The sequence below is a fragment of the Lithobates pipiens genome, unplaced genomic scaffold, assembly GCF_037356315.1.
Source record: "Lithobates pipiens isolate NorthernLeopardFrog02 unplaced genomic scaffold, aLitPip1_a1.2 Scaffold_18, whole genome shotgun sequence".
NCBI classification, from domain to species: Eukaryota; Metazoa; Chordata; class Amphibia; order Anura; family Ranidae; genus Lithobates; species Lithobates pipiens.
In genome coordinates this window covers 167,611,302-167,624,990 of record NW_027507758.1, presented here as the reverse complement: position 1 = coordinate 167,624,990, position 13,689 = coordinate 167,611,302, and the positions used below count along the sequence as shown (strand labels likewise).

At 41.9% G+C, this 13,689-nt stretch overlaps 1 protein-coding gene across 1 annotated transcript in view; it reads right to left on the bottom strand.

Annotated features, from left to right (window-relative positions):
* The window catches only part of LOC143987550 (sulfotransferase 6B1-like), a 49,761-nt gene extending 36,957 nt beyond the window's left edge, over nucleotides 1-12,804 (bottom strand). The window contains exons 1-4 of the mRNA XM_077486353.1: nucleotides 12,491-12,804; nucleotides 8,926-9,035; nucleotides 6,212-6,301; nucleotides 938-1,064 (exon numbers count right to left, since the gene is read on the bottom strand). Coding sequence (XP_077342479.1) covers nucleotides 938-1,064; nucleotides 6,212-6,301; nucleotides 8,926-9,035; nucleotides 12,491-12,689 — 526 coding nt within the window. The 5' untranslated portion in view covers nucleotides 12,690-12,804. The remainder of the gene's footprint in view (nucleotides 1-937; nucleotides 1,065-6,211; nucleotides 6,302-8,925; nucleotides 9,036-12,490) is intronic.
* Nucleotides 12,805-13,689: the final 885 nt, after the last annotated feature.

The window sequence follows — 13,689 nt, the reverse complement described above, 5'->3', positions numbered from 1 at the left end:
GTTTCTGTCCTTACAAAACTTTAATTTCACTGTGGAACACAGGCCAGGGAAATTACAGGCAAATGCTGACGCATTGTCGAGGGTGAGTTGTCTGTGGGGACAAAAGGCTCAGCCCTCCGGTCTGAAAAAGAGGGGGGGATATGTAGACATGTCACTGGAGAAGTGGTTGAGGGGGTGTACATCTCACCTAGGTTGCTACACAGTGTGAGATGGTAAGTCCAGGATGGATCAGTTTCTCAGCAGCAATATGCTGCTGAGTTGTTATTTAATCTTGCCGGGCCTGGGTTTATATGGAATGGCAGGTAGGTTTGGTAGAGGGACCTGTCATTCCACACCCCCCATCCCTCGTTCCAGTTCTGGGTTTTGGATCAGGTGAGCTTTGATCCTAATTAGCCTGGGAAGGTAAAGGCTCTGCGGGCCTGCAGGTGTTTGCTCTCAGCCAGGGAAATGAACAGTCTGTGTGTTTGAGGAAGCTGCAAGCACAGCCACTGCTGGAGCTAAAATCCACCCTGCGATATCCAGGCGAAAGACGCTGTGTTTATAAGTGTCAGATAGGTGAGAAGAACCTGTTAGTAAGCGCCCTGCCGGGCTAGGTTGTTTGTTTTTGTTATTATTTTGTTCCTGTTATACACAAGAAGCACGGTGTTGCTGTATATTTTGTTTGTTGGACTGTTTGTACCACGAATAAACGCCAAGGTCTACTTTATGAAGTCCAAGTCTGCTGTGAACTGTGTCCAAACACACCCTACCCCGGGAAGATCCCTTACAATATATATATATATATATATATATATATATATATATACATACACACACACACAGTTTATATCATATTAGAATGTTATATTTTATGCAAAAATATGAAAATAAGAGGGTAAAGAAAGAAGTCAAATAAAACCAAATCCAGTATGTTCAGAATTCTAAGCACACCTCTTACCTTTTCCACTCATGAAATCTGGGAAAAAGTCATCAAAGCTATTGTAGGTGGGAAGCATTGGATTATTATTGTAGAAGTGAAACATTGATACAGCTGTATCCTTTGGATTGCGAAACATCACCAAAATCTACCAGGAAAAAACATAACCATATTATTACTTTTAGGTATGACCTCGTTCTAGCTGTCAATAATGTCAGAAAAAGTAATAATGCAAACAGGCTATTCTGATTACATTCCAGTGTTCTATTTTATTTCTTATTGCTTCTATTTCAATACATGGAGGAAATTACAGTAATGATATCTCAAAACACAGCATAGAATCAAACAGGCAATTAATCACCACATGGCACATCTAGATAAAGTATATTACTATGTTTAACAGAAGTCACACATAAGCTGCAAATTGGACCCTGTTCTGCCCCCTTGACCCTCCCGTACTCAATGTCAGGATTACAGTCAGCCAACAGGCTAAGACCGTCTGGCTAAAGCATGCACATTTCTACAGACATAGATGGACTGCGCGTACATGATTGCCTACTAGACATGTGCGATTAGTTTCGTACGAATCTCAAATTCGTACGAATTTTCCTAAATTCGTACATTCGGGAGGATCCGAAATACGAATTGCCATGAGTCCGAATTTTGTACTAAATACAAACTTTTGTTTACGAATCCCCAGGAGGAAGTCAGCCCAGCACAGGGATGGTGGGAGCCCCTCATCTAACAAAAATTCGTATTCGGATAGGAAATTCTTCAACGGAATTTCGTATTTCGGATAAAAACCAAACTTCCATCAGCATCGACTGTCATATTGAGGTATATTTTTGCCATCAAATTCAACTTAAAGAACGTTCGTACAAGTTAACGAACCTACCGACAATTGTATTTCGGACTAATTGAAATTGAGTTTCGGACACAAAATACAAAGTACTAATTAATTTTAATACGAACCGTAACGGAACAAACCAAAACAAATTTATTGACGGCGCCCATGTCTATTGCCTACACATATGAGCATGAGCACCTGAATGTGAAGACTTGTGTGCATGTCCACTGTCGCCAAGCGGCCTTTTTAAACCTGAACTCTGCACTAGGTCTTTTCTGAATGGTCTTCAGTCTTGTTCCTGTGATCCAGTTTGTGAAACGCATCTTGATCCTGTTACTGACCTTGACCTCGCGTTACCCTTGTCTGCTCATGTTCATTGTCTGCCTTTTCTACCAAGTGGAACTTCGTCCAGTAGACTATTTTGCGCCAAAAGTAGCCACTACATTTCATCAAACAGGCGTCTGTGCTTTACCAAACTTCCCGGAAGAAGATTCCGGCAGACTACATGAGCTGCATGTTTCAAGAACCTTAAGCAAACACCTGTCTGCCACCGCTCACTTCAGATGCTCGGATAAGCTCTTCATAATCCCAGTGGGAAATCACAAAGGAAAAGGAGACTACCTCAAGAGCCTTGGCGAGCTGGATTGTCAAGCTTATTCACAGAGTGTACGGGGCAAGAGGGTGTGAAATCTCTTCCAACGGTGACTGCACACTCTACTAGGGCGGTAGCAGCCTCGTGGGCTGCCCTTTCAAATGTGTTAATGAAGAACATCTGCAGAGCAGCTTCATGGTCCTCTCAATATACCTTCCTAAGGCATTATAGGGTAGATCCGGGTGCCTTCTCTATAGACTTCGGGAGAAGAACAATCTAATCTTCTTTTACATTGTAAATAAAACTAAAATTGTTTAAGCAGTACCCACCCTGTCAGCTAGTCATGTATCACTAGTATGCTTCCATGTTGGCATCAGGAAAATGGAAAATTGTATCAAATACCCCAATTCTCCTTTTCTGAGGCCAAACCATGGCAGCATACTGACCCACCTTGTACAGTACGTTTCGGGATGCGACTTGTTACAAAGAATGGGGTGGTGGCTAACTATGCCTTTATTAATGCTATTCAGAGGTCCTGAGGCAGTGGTCAAGAGGTGGAACTCTATCACTAGTATGCTGCCAAGGTTTAGCGTCAGGAAAGGAAAATTACGGTAAGTATTTGATACAATTTTCCATTTTAGTTGCCAATGCTAATGGGGAGCAGCAGAATTTTCACAGGCACTAAACTGAACTCCAGGTGGACCCAAATGAATGCAACATTATTAAATGTATTTTTAAAATCCTACCAGTGTATTTAGCTGTTTGACAGAGTTCAGCTTTAGAGAAAAAAAAGTATAGGAAATTTTAGGAATATAGCACTATATTAACACTATACAATTTTCTTGTTCAACTTTCTTTAGATTTACCATCAACTATGTAGTGCAAGGGTGAATCGAAGAAAAAGCTGGGACGGCCGCACTCCATTTAATACATTTATTAAAGATGATTAAAAATTCTTGTAATACAAGGACATCAGAGTTACAGGATCAATGAAAGGTGCTTAGTCATAGCTGTTAGAATATGGAATGAACATCCATATATATGAGGATGAAAAAAAGTCAATCAAACAGGAAATCCTTACGAGAGACCACCCACATGGAAACGTCAGTCCAAATTCTCGGACACATACGAAACACCTGAAGTCATGCAGGTTTATGGGATATCTCAATCAATGGAAATAAATACAACATCCCAAAACAACCTGACAGACATACCATACGAATCGTACAGCACAAACATGCGTAGTGAACAAAGCATAATATATACATATAAATCTTCATATTCAAAATGAAAAAGGAATAGAAAATTAAAAAATAATAGAAAACAAAAACCATCATTGTGTGTATCTATATGTAGCGGTGACACTTTGGACAAAGTGTCATTCATGTACAAATTACATTTTTGCCTCAGAACAGTAGAGGGGTTCTGAGGGTTAATTGTGTAGGTTAACTTTGACATCAGTTTGGCTGGGCTGTGTTAGAGTACTGCCTGGTCATGTGTACAGTGAGGTGCACATGACAGGCCAGAACCAGGCCTGGTTGGACATTTTGGGTATCAGCTTCCTCTGAGCCAGTCAGTGGGTGTGCTGGGCCCCGCTGAGGAGTCTGGGGAAGGGTACTTAAGATGTTGAGGTCACGTGTTCCCGGCGGTTCGTTCGTGAGGCCCTAGTGGTCTGTTCTTGGTTCTGGACTGGGGTAGCCCCATGAGGGGTCCCGGTCATGGGAGCGTTCGTCGCTTTGCAACATGCTTCGGTCTGGAAACGCCAGTAGACCCGCCTGGTCTGGGGTAGGGATCCATCTGTTCCCGCGTCTCAGAACCGGCTGGTCCGAGGCACAGTAACTGAGGGAGGATTCAAGGCGACTGGGTGTGCTCTTGGCTAGGAGGGGCACCGCAGCTCGTACAAGTGACCAGGGGAGGACTCTTTGGAGGAGGGCCAACAAGCTGGCATCCTGAGAAGTGCCTGGTTACTGAGTTGTGAAGGACATTGACTAAGCCACACCTTTTCCAGTACTGTCAAGGAGACAAAGAACGTTCCAGGTACTGAGGAAAAAGGTTCCTGTTCACTTTCAGTTACAACTTGTTCAAGGTCAGAGATTTTACAAGTTCTGGATCAAAGTGCTGACTGCCATAATCTCTGGCTAGAGATTTGTTCAGTCCTGAAGCACCCAGCTGCGAGTGGCTACTCTCTGGGTGGGACTAGAGACTTTTTGATATTTGCAGTTCAAGGCGCCTGAATTCTTTCACCCTTGCCCTCTGTTCCCATACGAGACTGTGTTTGTTGGATGTTACCCCTGCAAAAAAAAAAAACCTTCAAAAGGACTTTATTGGTGTCAGCGTCCAAAGTTTTTGGGTACCAACCCTGGGAACCCCTAGATGTGGAAGAACAACCCAAGCAGTTAAGGCCGCCCTGCCAAGGGTTATGGCCACTACATATATATATATATATATATATATATATACAAATTCATTTTAAAAACATGAATTGGTAAGATAAAATGAAACACATTGAAACACATTGTTCTTTGGCTTCTTTTAGATGTTAGTTCTGTGTTTGTTCTATACATCTTAGCATCTTAGCGTGCATTGGATGATGTAGAGTGGATACAGTATGTGCCGATAACCCATGTATTTATATTATTTAACATTGACACATTTTTGAATGCTGAATCTCTCTCTCTCTTGCTCTCTGTATATATATATATATATATATATATTAATTTTTTTGTTCACGTGTCCCCGCCGCTCCGTGCTTATGTACTTCCTGTGTGTCCCTGCTGGAGACTTTGATCTCGAAGAAGTTCAAGATTTTCTTCAGTAAATAAGACTTTTTATAGACTAGAGCTATATAGAGTGGTACCGAAATTAATGATATATTTTGGATTATAATATTATGGATACATATTGATTATATTTATATTTTTCCACCACTCTAAGATATATAGAACAAACACAGAACATCTAAAAGAAGCCAAAGAACAATGTGTTTCAATGTGTTTCATTTTTTCTTACAAAATTATGTTTTTAAAGTGCATTTGTATATACTGTATTTATTGGCGTATAACACTCACTTTTTCACCATGAAAATCAGGTGCAAATAGCGTGTGCGTGTTATACACCAATATAAATATTTTTGTTTTTTCCTGAAACTTCCCTCTTAAAATGAATGTGCGTGTTATACACCTGTGCGTGTTATACGCCGATAAATACAGTATATGCACAATAGTTTTTTGGTTATTTCATTTTTTCATAATGTATGGCCAGCCTAAGACTATAACAATTAATACTTTGTCGCCCCCTACATTACAGATTCTATTTGCATGTTGGAAATTAGATCATTGATGGTCAACTTTCTATATATGGAGCACATCAAGTGCAGCCCCTGACATCACCAAAGGCCCGCACATATTATTCAGTGAATAGTATGTCTCAGAGAAAACAGACACACAACAGTCAGGTCAAAGGCTTTTGGCATGACACAATAGATGGCCACAGGTCCACAGGTTGCAGGCAGGATACAGGATATGATCAGAAACTTCAGGCATGCTAGAGGGGATAGAAAGAGACTGCAAACATGCTTTATTACTTGGAGACTAGAGATATATTTCAGAAGTCATAGAGTATAGACACAGTAGTGGCTACAGGGGCCCTGAGGTGCCAAAGGGCTGCATGCAGCCTTCATGCCACATGTTGGGCACCAAGGAGTTAGACAATGAAAGCGTATTTCATATTCTTATCATTGCTGTTGATACTTGCACTAGTATGCCCCAATAGTTCATCAAGGTCTGTATTATTTCCACCTGGGCTACTACCAAAGTGTAAGGTTTTCATATTCAATTAGAAACTTTCTATAACTTACCTTTACTTTCTTCTCAAAGAAGGTTTTGGGGATTTGGTCATAATAGAAGTGTGTTGCTAAAAGTCGTGGGGAAGTGTCAGCTTTTAGTTTCTGTATTATAAACAGAAAAACACATTTCATTTGGAGCAAACAATCAAAATAGCATTTCCACATATACATACACGTCTCTCCCATGTCTAAAGTATGTATATCTCAGGCACTCTAAAGGTTGGCAGAACAATTTCTTGGTTCTCATGAAAGACCAATGTTACCTTGGGATTTGAGCCAAGCATAGGTATCAGCACCGCTCAATCCAGGAAGAAAGTTAGAAAGGTTATTTTTGACCAAGGAGTCCAATTTCCAAGACTCTTTTTGCAGACATGATGGCTACGGGAAAGGCAAACTTATCAGAGAGGTCTTTAATAAACATAAAGCAGACACTGGCACCCTCCACTCCAGAGAGTAAATCGAGGGCAAGAGAAAGATCCCATTTGGGAAATCTCAGCTTTCTCTAAGTCTAGCAACTCCCTTGTTGCATTGTCTGACAATAGGATGTTTGCCCCCAGGAAACACTGGTGAAGGTTGATAACTGACAGTTGAACTCTGAGAACTGACTGATAGGGCCAGATCTAAGCCGGTTTGAAGGAAGGCCAGAATATCTTGAACTTTTGGATCAATGCATGACCTATCCACAGCAGACATGTACTCCAAGAGTTTTGACCAGATTTTTCCATAAACTTTGCGCTCATTCTCCTAGCATTCATGAGAGTGGAGATGAAACCGGAGGCGCAGCCAAGGACCTCCAGCCTCCCCTTCTCAAGAGCCAGACAATTAAGCCATCTGGATATGGATGTAGAACTGCACCCTGTGACAGCAGATTCGGCCTGAGAGGTAGGGGCACCGGTGGCTGTACCAGCAAGGGGAACCCTGGCCTGTTAAGGCAATACAGCATTTAACAAGGGGGGGCCCAGATCCTAGCCCTACCCTATATGAATGAGTATGGGGGTACATAGTAGCTGTCAGTGGGAAACCCTGAGTCATCAGCTGTTATGGAAGAGGCTGGCTTTTCTATCCTGCGCATGTCTACTAAAGACTGAAAACTGATCGATCAGCAGTCTTTGATCGCTCAGGTCTCAGTCTTAGGGATGTAGCATCGGACTGATGCTGCATCCACCTAGGTGGTTACGATTTTTTTTTTATTCTATACTTCTCTAAGTAAGTCAAACCATTAGAATGTCCTTTTAAATATCAGTGAGGATTATTTTTAAGTAAAAGTTACTTGAAAAGTTTCATGTGGTCTTTACTTTCCTAAACCCTGGTTTGACTTACTTTTATGATCAGATTTAAATAAAGATTTCATGTTCCCTGTACTAACACGGTGCAGTTTCCATCACTGTCAAACATTTACAGGAAAACCACTAAAATATTGGCTACCTAGAGGGTATACTGTTTTTCATTAAAGCCTGTTGTGTACACATTTTGGTTGTTATAAGTGACATTTCCTGACAGACTCAATTTGGGTAGCTCTGCCCTCAATCCCATCACATAGGACCCCACTCCCATAAATTGAGGCTAAGCCAGAGGCCATGTTCCTTTTTGTCCTCCTCATAGGACCCATCATTTTTGGAGTTTTTCTTACCTTTTGGAAACATCAGCTGCTGGATCTCATGCTGTATCCTATGATGTCCAAGCTAGAAGCTCATTCTAGAAGAGTAGCGCAAAATTGAACAGAAGCACAGAGCAGAAAAGTACCTTCTACCTTTCAGCACTGGGTTGCTCAGTTCAAATTCCAACCAGGATACTTCTATCTGCACTGCAGAATGTCAGATTAGGCACTTGTGAGTAAGAGGTTTTCCAGCATAAGGAGTCACGTCAACCTTTTTGGTTGACATGCCCTTCATGAGATCGGCCAGATGCATAGAGTTGACATTGAGGGATGCTGTGTCCTTCAGGGGTATACTAAATCAATGGTTATTGAGTGAGTCCGTGGGGGAGGGGGGGGGGGGGTGCCATCTTCTAGTGGTAATGTTATGTGTTGATCTTGTCCTTAGGAGTTATATCTGTCTTCAGTTGCAGCCTATGAACCTGCCTTAACCCTTGCCTCTCTACCAATGCAAGGGAAGTTGGAAAGAAGAATGTTAATTCTACCCTAAAGAATAATTCTGACAAGTGAGAGATCTTGTTTGCATTATGAGAGCTGAAACTCTCCTCTCTGAGGGTAAGCTTAATTTGATAGCTAAAACCTGGGATTGTGTTTGGTCTGGCCTCCTGCCTCAGAGTAAATGTCTGCAGAGTGAAAGAAGACTGCAGTTCAAGGGTCAGTGTCTAATTAACTCCAAAGAGGCTTGCTCCTGCAGAGTCCAGAAAGAACTGAAAAGATAAAAAAGGCTTCTCAACCAAGAAGTCAAAGAGCTCCACTTCCGGAAGAGAGGATGCTTACTACCCATACATATCTTATACTAAACATACAGTATGTCAAGGAGTCTGTCAGGGAAAAGGAAAATCAAATGCTTTATGCTTGATGCTTTACTGTCATTTTCCTTTCCTGGTGTACTCCATGGCAGCATAGATACCCTCCCAGTATCATGAGTAACCTCACAATTTATGGGAGTGGGATCCTATTGGGTGGGAGCAAGGGCAGAGCTACCCAAAGGTATACTTTCTTATTATAAGTGTCACTAACCATTCTTAATCCAAGTTTTTATACAGCATGAGCAGCTCTGTATGATACATACCTCAAATTTATCTGGGGATTTGAATTCTATTATTGGGATCAAGGCACAAGGTTGTTTATTGTGTACTGCATGGACCATGCTATGTAACAGCATTACAGACCAGTTCGAGCCTGAGAAAAAGAAGAATTGAGGACAATGAAATCACATAAACGACCCCACACCATAACCCCTTCACCAAATAATTTGAACCAGTGTACAAAGTTCGGTCCATAAAGACATGGATGAGCGAGTTTGGGGTGGAGGAACTTGACTGACCTGACCTGATAGAACACTTTTGGGATGAATTAGAGTGGAGACTGCAAGCCTAGGCTTCTTGTCCAACATCAGCACCTGACCTCACAAATACACTTTTGGAAGTATGGTCAAACATTCCCATAGACACACTCCTAAACCTTGTGGACAGCCTTACCAGAAGAGTTGAAGCTGTTATAGCTGCAAAGGGTTGGCCAACTCAATATTGAACCCTACAGACTAAGACTGGGTTACCATTAAAGTTCATGTGTAGGGATGGGCCGAACATGCCCTTGCACCCGTGACAGGGGAAATGTTCTAACCCAAATGGCGAATCCCATTGAAGTCTATGGGAGCCAAACAGGAAAAATCAATAGTACTCATTTTGAAGGCTTATATAGAAGTAATTGCCCATAAAAGGGGTATGAGGATCTGGGTACTGCCCTGGGGGACATGTATCAATATATATATTTTTTTAAACAACTGTTTTTTAAAGACCAGTGATTTTAATACTGCTTAAAGTGCAACAATAAAAATGAAAAATTCCTTTAAATATAGTGCCCCAGCAGTCCATACCAGGCCCTACGGCATGGGACCCCCCCAAAATCAATACCAGACCCTTATCCGAGCATGCAGCCCTGATTTTCGCGATCTGCGGGCGGGGGGCTTATCGGAAGCTTGAAGCCTCCATTAACAAGGGGGCTCCCAGATCCCAACCCCCCATGTGAATGGGTATCGGGTCCATCATACCCCATTCACCAAAATAGTGTCAAAAAGAAATAATCACAAGAAACTGTTTTTGACAAGTCCTTTATTAAAAAATATAAAAATAGTGTCCTGCGATGTAAATCCATCGTCAATCACAATGCCCTCTGGACCCGAAAAAAAAAATGCTCTCGCCTCCTGGGAGGCCTCCTGCCGTATGCCCGCTCTGCACTTACAGATTACTTATATAGGCAAGGGTTGGGGCCACCTGACTGCATCACCCGGTGACACCACCACTTCTGACATCACGTGATGTTAGAAGGGGCAGAGCCCCCAGGTGACATGGGGGGATGGGATCCTTCTTGTTAAAGGAGGCTTACAGATTACGATAAGCCCCCCACCCGCAGTCCCAAAAACCACAACCCAGGGTTGTTGGGAAGAGGCCCTCGTCACCATCAACATGGGGACAAGGTGCTTTGGGATGGGGGGGCAGAGCACCCACCCCCCCATGTTGAGGGCATGTAGCCTGGTATGGTTCAGGAGGGGGGAGCTGCTCGCTCATCCCCCTATTCCTTTCCTGACCTGCTGGGCTGCATGCTCAGATAAGGGTCTGGTGTGGATTTTGGGGGGGACCCCACGCCATTTTTTTATTTATTTGTTTACCGGTGCTTTTTTTTTTTGCTCTCAGTGGGGAAACCCAAGTTGGCGTGTACCTTTAGTAGAGAAACAGCCCCAAAGCATCATGTTTCCACTTATGTACTTGACTGTAGGAATGCTGTTCTTAGGTTCATAGTCAGCATTTTTCTTTCTCCAAACATGGCAAGTTAATGCCAAAGAGCTCAATTTTGGGGATTTTGCTTGTTCCCCCACTTTCCCCCACATGCCCGGCTGCATGCTCGCATAAAGGTCTGGTATGGATTTTAGGGGGACTCCACATTTTTTTTTCACTTTTGAATTGCCAGCAGTATTTTTTTTATAGTCAGCTGTTAGCGGAGAAGCCCATTGGCAGCTGATGACTCATCGGTTGTTACGAACACTGCAGGCTGCTCCTTAACAACCAGCTATTCACTGCACCCTGAGTGGGCAAAGCCTTGCAGTGCATTGCAGGGCATTCAGCAGAGCGAACACCCGCCAGACACCCTGTAAATTTGGGTGTTTGCCAAACTTTTGTTCGGCCCGAACCGTTCATCAAACTCTACTGCACATATGTGTCAATGGGTAGTCGCTGCCTATGTGCTGAGAGCATGATCACTGTGTAGCACAAAGACCAAGTTGTTGTCAAAAACACCTCTCTGTCCGGGGTAAAGTTCCGTAGACAATGGTCACATGATCACCAATCCTTTTGGCCTATTTAAAGGGATGCCGGGATGAGTGGGAAGGGGCTAGGATTGCAATACCAATAAGATAACCTGATGGGTCTGGTGCTATTTTCCCCTTCCTTAGCAATAAAAGTCTGGCAAGGTTTCTAGCAAGGATGAGTTCAGGTGTACTCACAAGCTGACACAGTCCGGGGCTGCACAGATTGGAAAATGTTTAACTGCCTGTGATTAGCACTGCAGAGTGTCAGTTTCCTGGCAGGCGCGGGCACATGGACTTGCGAACACGCCTGAGCTCATCCTTAGTTTCTAGTCCTTCTCAGCTGTATTAAAAAAAAGCCTCATCTTCAATTTCCCTCACTTCACTTTCAAACACCCTTTAAATAATCAGAAGTAAGGTTTTCATTTCCACAGTGGGAGCAAAAACAGCAATAAAAACTTGACAGGGGTGCTAACCCTTCCACATGTTATGAGTGGCTAGACTAACAGAGGCTGAGTCAAAACTTTTTTTTTCCATTTTAGGATAGAGTAAGGAAGGTTTTTTTTGCCATCTGTGTGTGTACCACTGGGGAGATTTCCATTCACTTACTATCCATATCCAAAACAGGAAGTAAGGGAAAATCTGTCCAAAATGAGGGACTTTCTGGTTATCACCAGAACTTGTGTTCCCATTGGAAAAATTCCTCACTATTCCTGTCCTGCCCTGGGATTTTCTTTTACCTTCACGCTCGGTGATAATGGTATACATGACAAATAAAGATACAGAATCTCCAAAATGGAGGCACAGAAAAATTACAAATACAACAGTTATAATTCCTCTCTACTCCATCCAAAACTAAGAAAAAAAAAAAAGTTATACTTTAAAGTGTAACTAAAATCCGCAATGCTCACCCCCACCCTCCTTGATATGTTCAGGGTCTTTGACCATCATCTTCTCGCCAGCTTCTTCCAGGTGCCTGGCCTTCTGACCTCTTGATTGACCAGTGTTCATTCATCCAGGCATACAGGCACCTTGCCAAGAATCTACCCTGAGCTGCACGTGCACAGCTCAGTGTACATTGTAAAGAGAACTGCAAACAGGTACGCTTATTTTATTGCAAAAGAGACATTGAATATTTGATAAATTGCCCGTCTGCCAGAAGTTTGTTGTTTTTCCTTTTAGTTCCACTTTCAAAGTAGCGAGTGTCTAATTTGATACCCCTCCCATTTCGATATCTTCTAGTGGAAAAACGCATATTCTAAATCTGCTCTTAAATTAATAGTTAGTGCCTCTAAAGTTGAATTTATACCAATTCTATGACATAATCACTTACCACACTTGGGATAAGCAGCCATCATAATATCATCATCACGTGTCTCAAAGGTTTCCAGAGCTTTAAATGTGTCAATGTTGCACGTTGCAGTTGGAAACAAAACTCCATTGTACAAAAACAGCAACTCGTCCTTTGGGATATTTTTAGCAGCTTCAAATGCATTTGCGATCTCCTTGTGAAATTGTGGAATCTCTGCCATTGTAACAGAGTTGAAATCTAAAGCTGAAATGCTGGATTCTTTTAGATCTGACTGCTGTGTTTTCTTCTCATTCCTTCAGTGAAAGGAGGTGGGAAGTAGAGAAGGCCAAGGAGACCTAAAAGAGTAAAAGGGGAGTAGCCAGGATGTCACTGAGAAAGGAACAGCACTCTGCTCAAACTGTTAGTTGCTGCAAGTCATGTCTTTCAGCTGAGTTTTTACATTTCTAGTTCAACCACTTCAGCCTCGGAAGATTTACTCCCTTCATGACCAGACAATTTTTTGCAATACAGCACTGCATTAATTTAACTGGCAGTTGCGCGGTCGTGTGACACTGTACCCCAAAAAATTGATGTATTTTTTTCCCACAAATAGAGCTTTCTTGTGGTGGTATTTAATCACCTCTGTGGTCTTTATCTTTTGCGCTAGAAACAAAAAAGACAAAAAACAATACTTTTTACTTTATGCTATAAAACATACCCAATAATAAAATGTAAAAACTTTTATTTCTTCTTCAATTTAGGCCAATAGGTATTCTGCTATAATTATAAGTGTATATTGATTGGTTTGAGCAAAAGTTATAGGGTCTACAAGCTATGGGATATATTTATTGAATTCTTATTTATTTTTTATAAAAAATTTTACTAGTAATGGCTGCGATCAGCAATTTTTAGTGGTATTGCGACATTTCGGCAGGCAAATCTGACACTAAGTGACACTTTTTGAGGACCAATGACACCAATACAGTGATCAGTGCTAAAGAAAATGCTTGTAATGTTTGTTTTTGTGTATATATATATATATATATATATATATATATATATACTGTAAGGGATCTTCCCGGGGTAGGGTGAGTTTGGACACAGTTCACATCAGACTTGGAATTTATAAAGCAGACCTTGGCGTTTATTCGTGGTACAAACAGTCCAACAAACAAAATATACAGCAACTCCGTGCTTCTTGTGTATAACAGGAACAAAATAATAATAAAACAAAACAACCT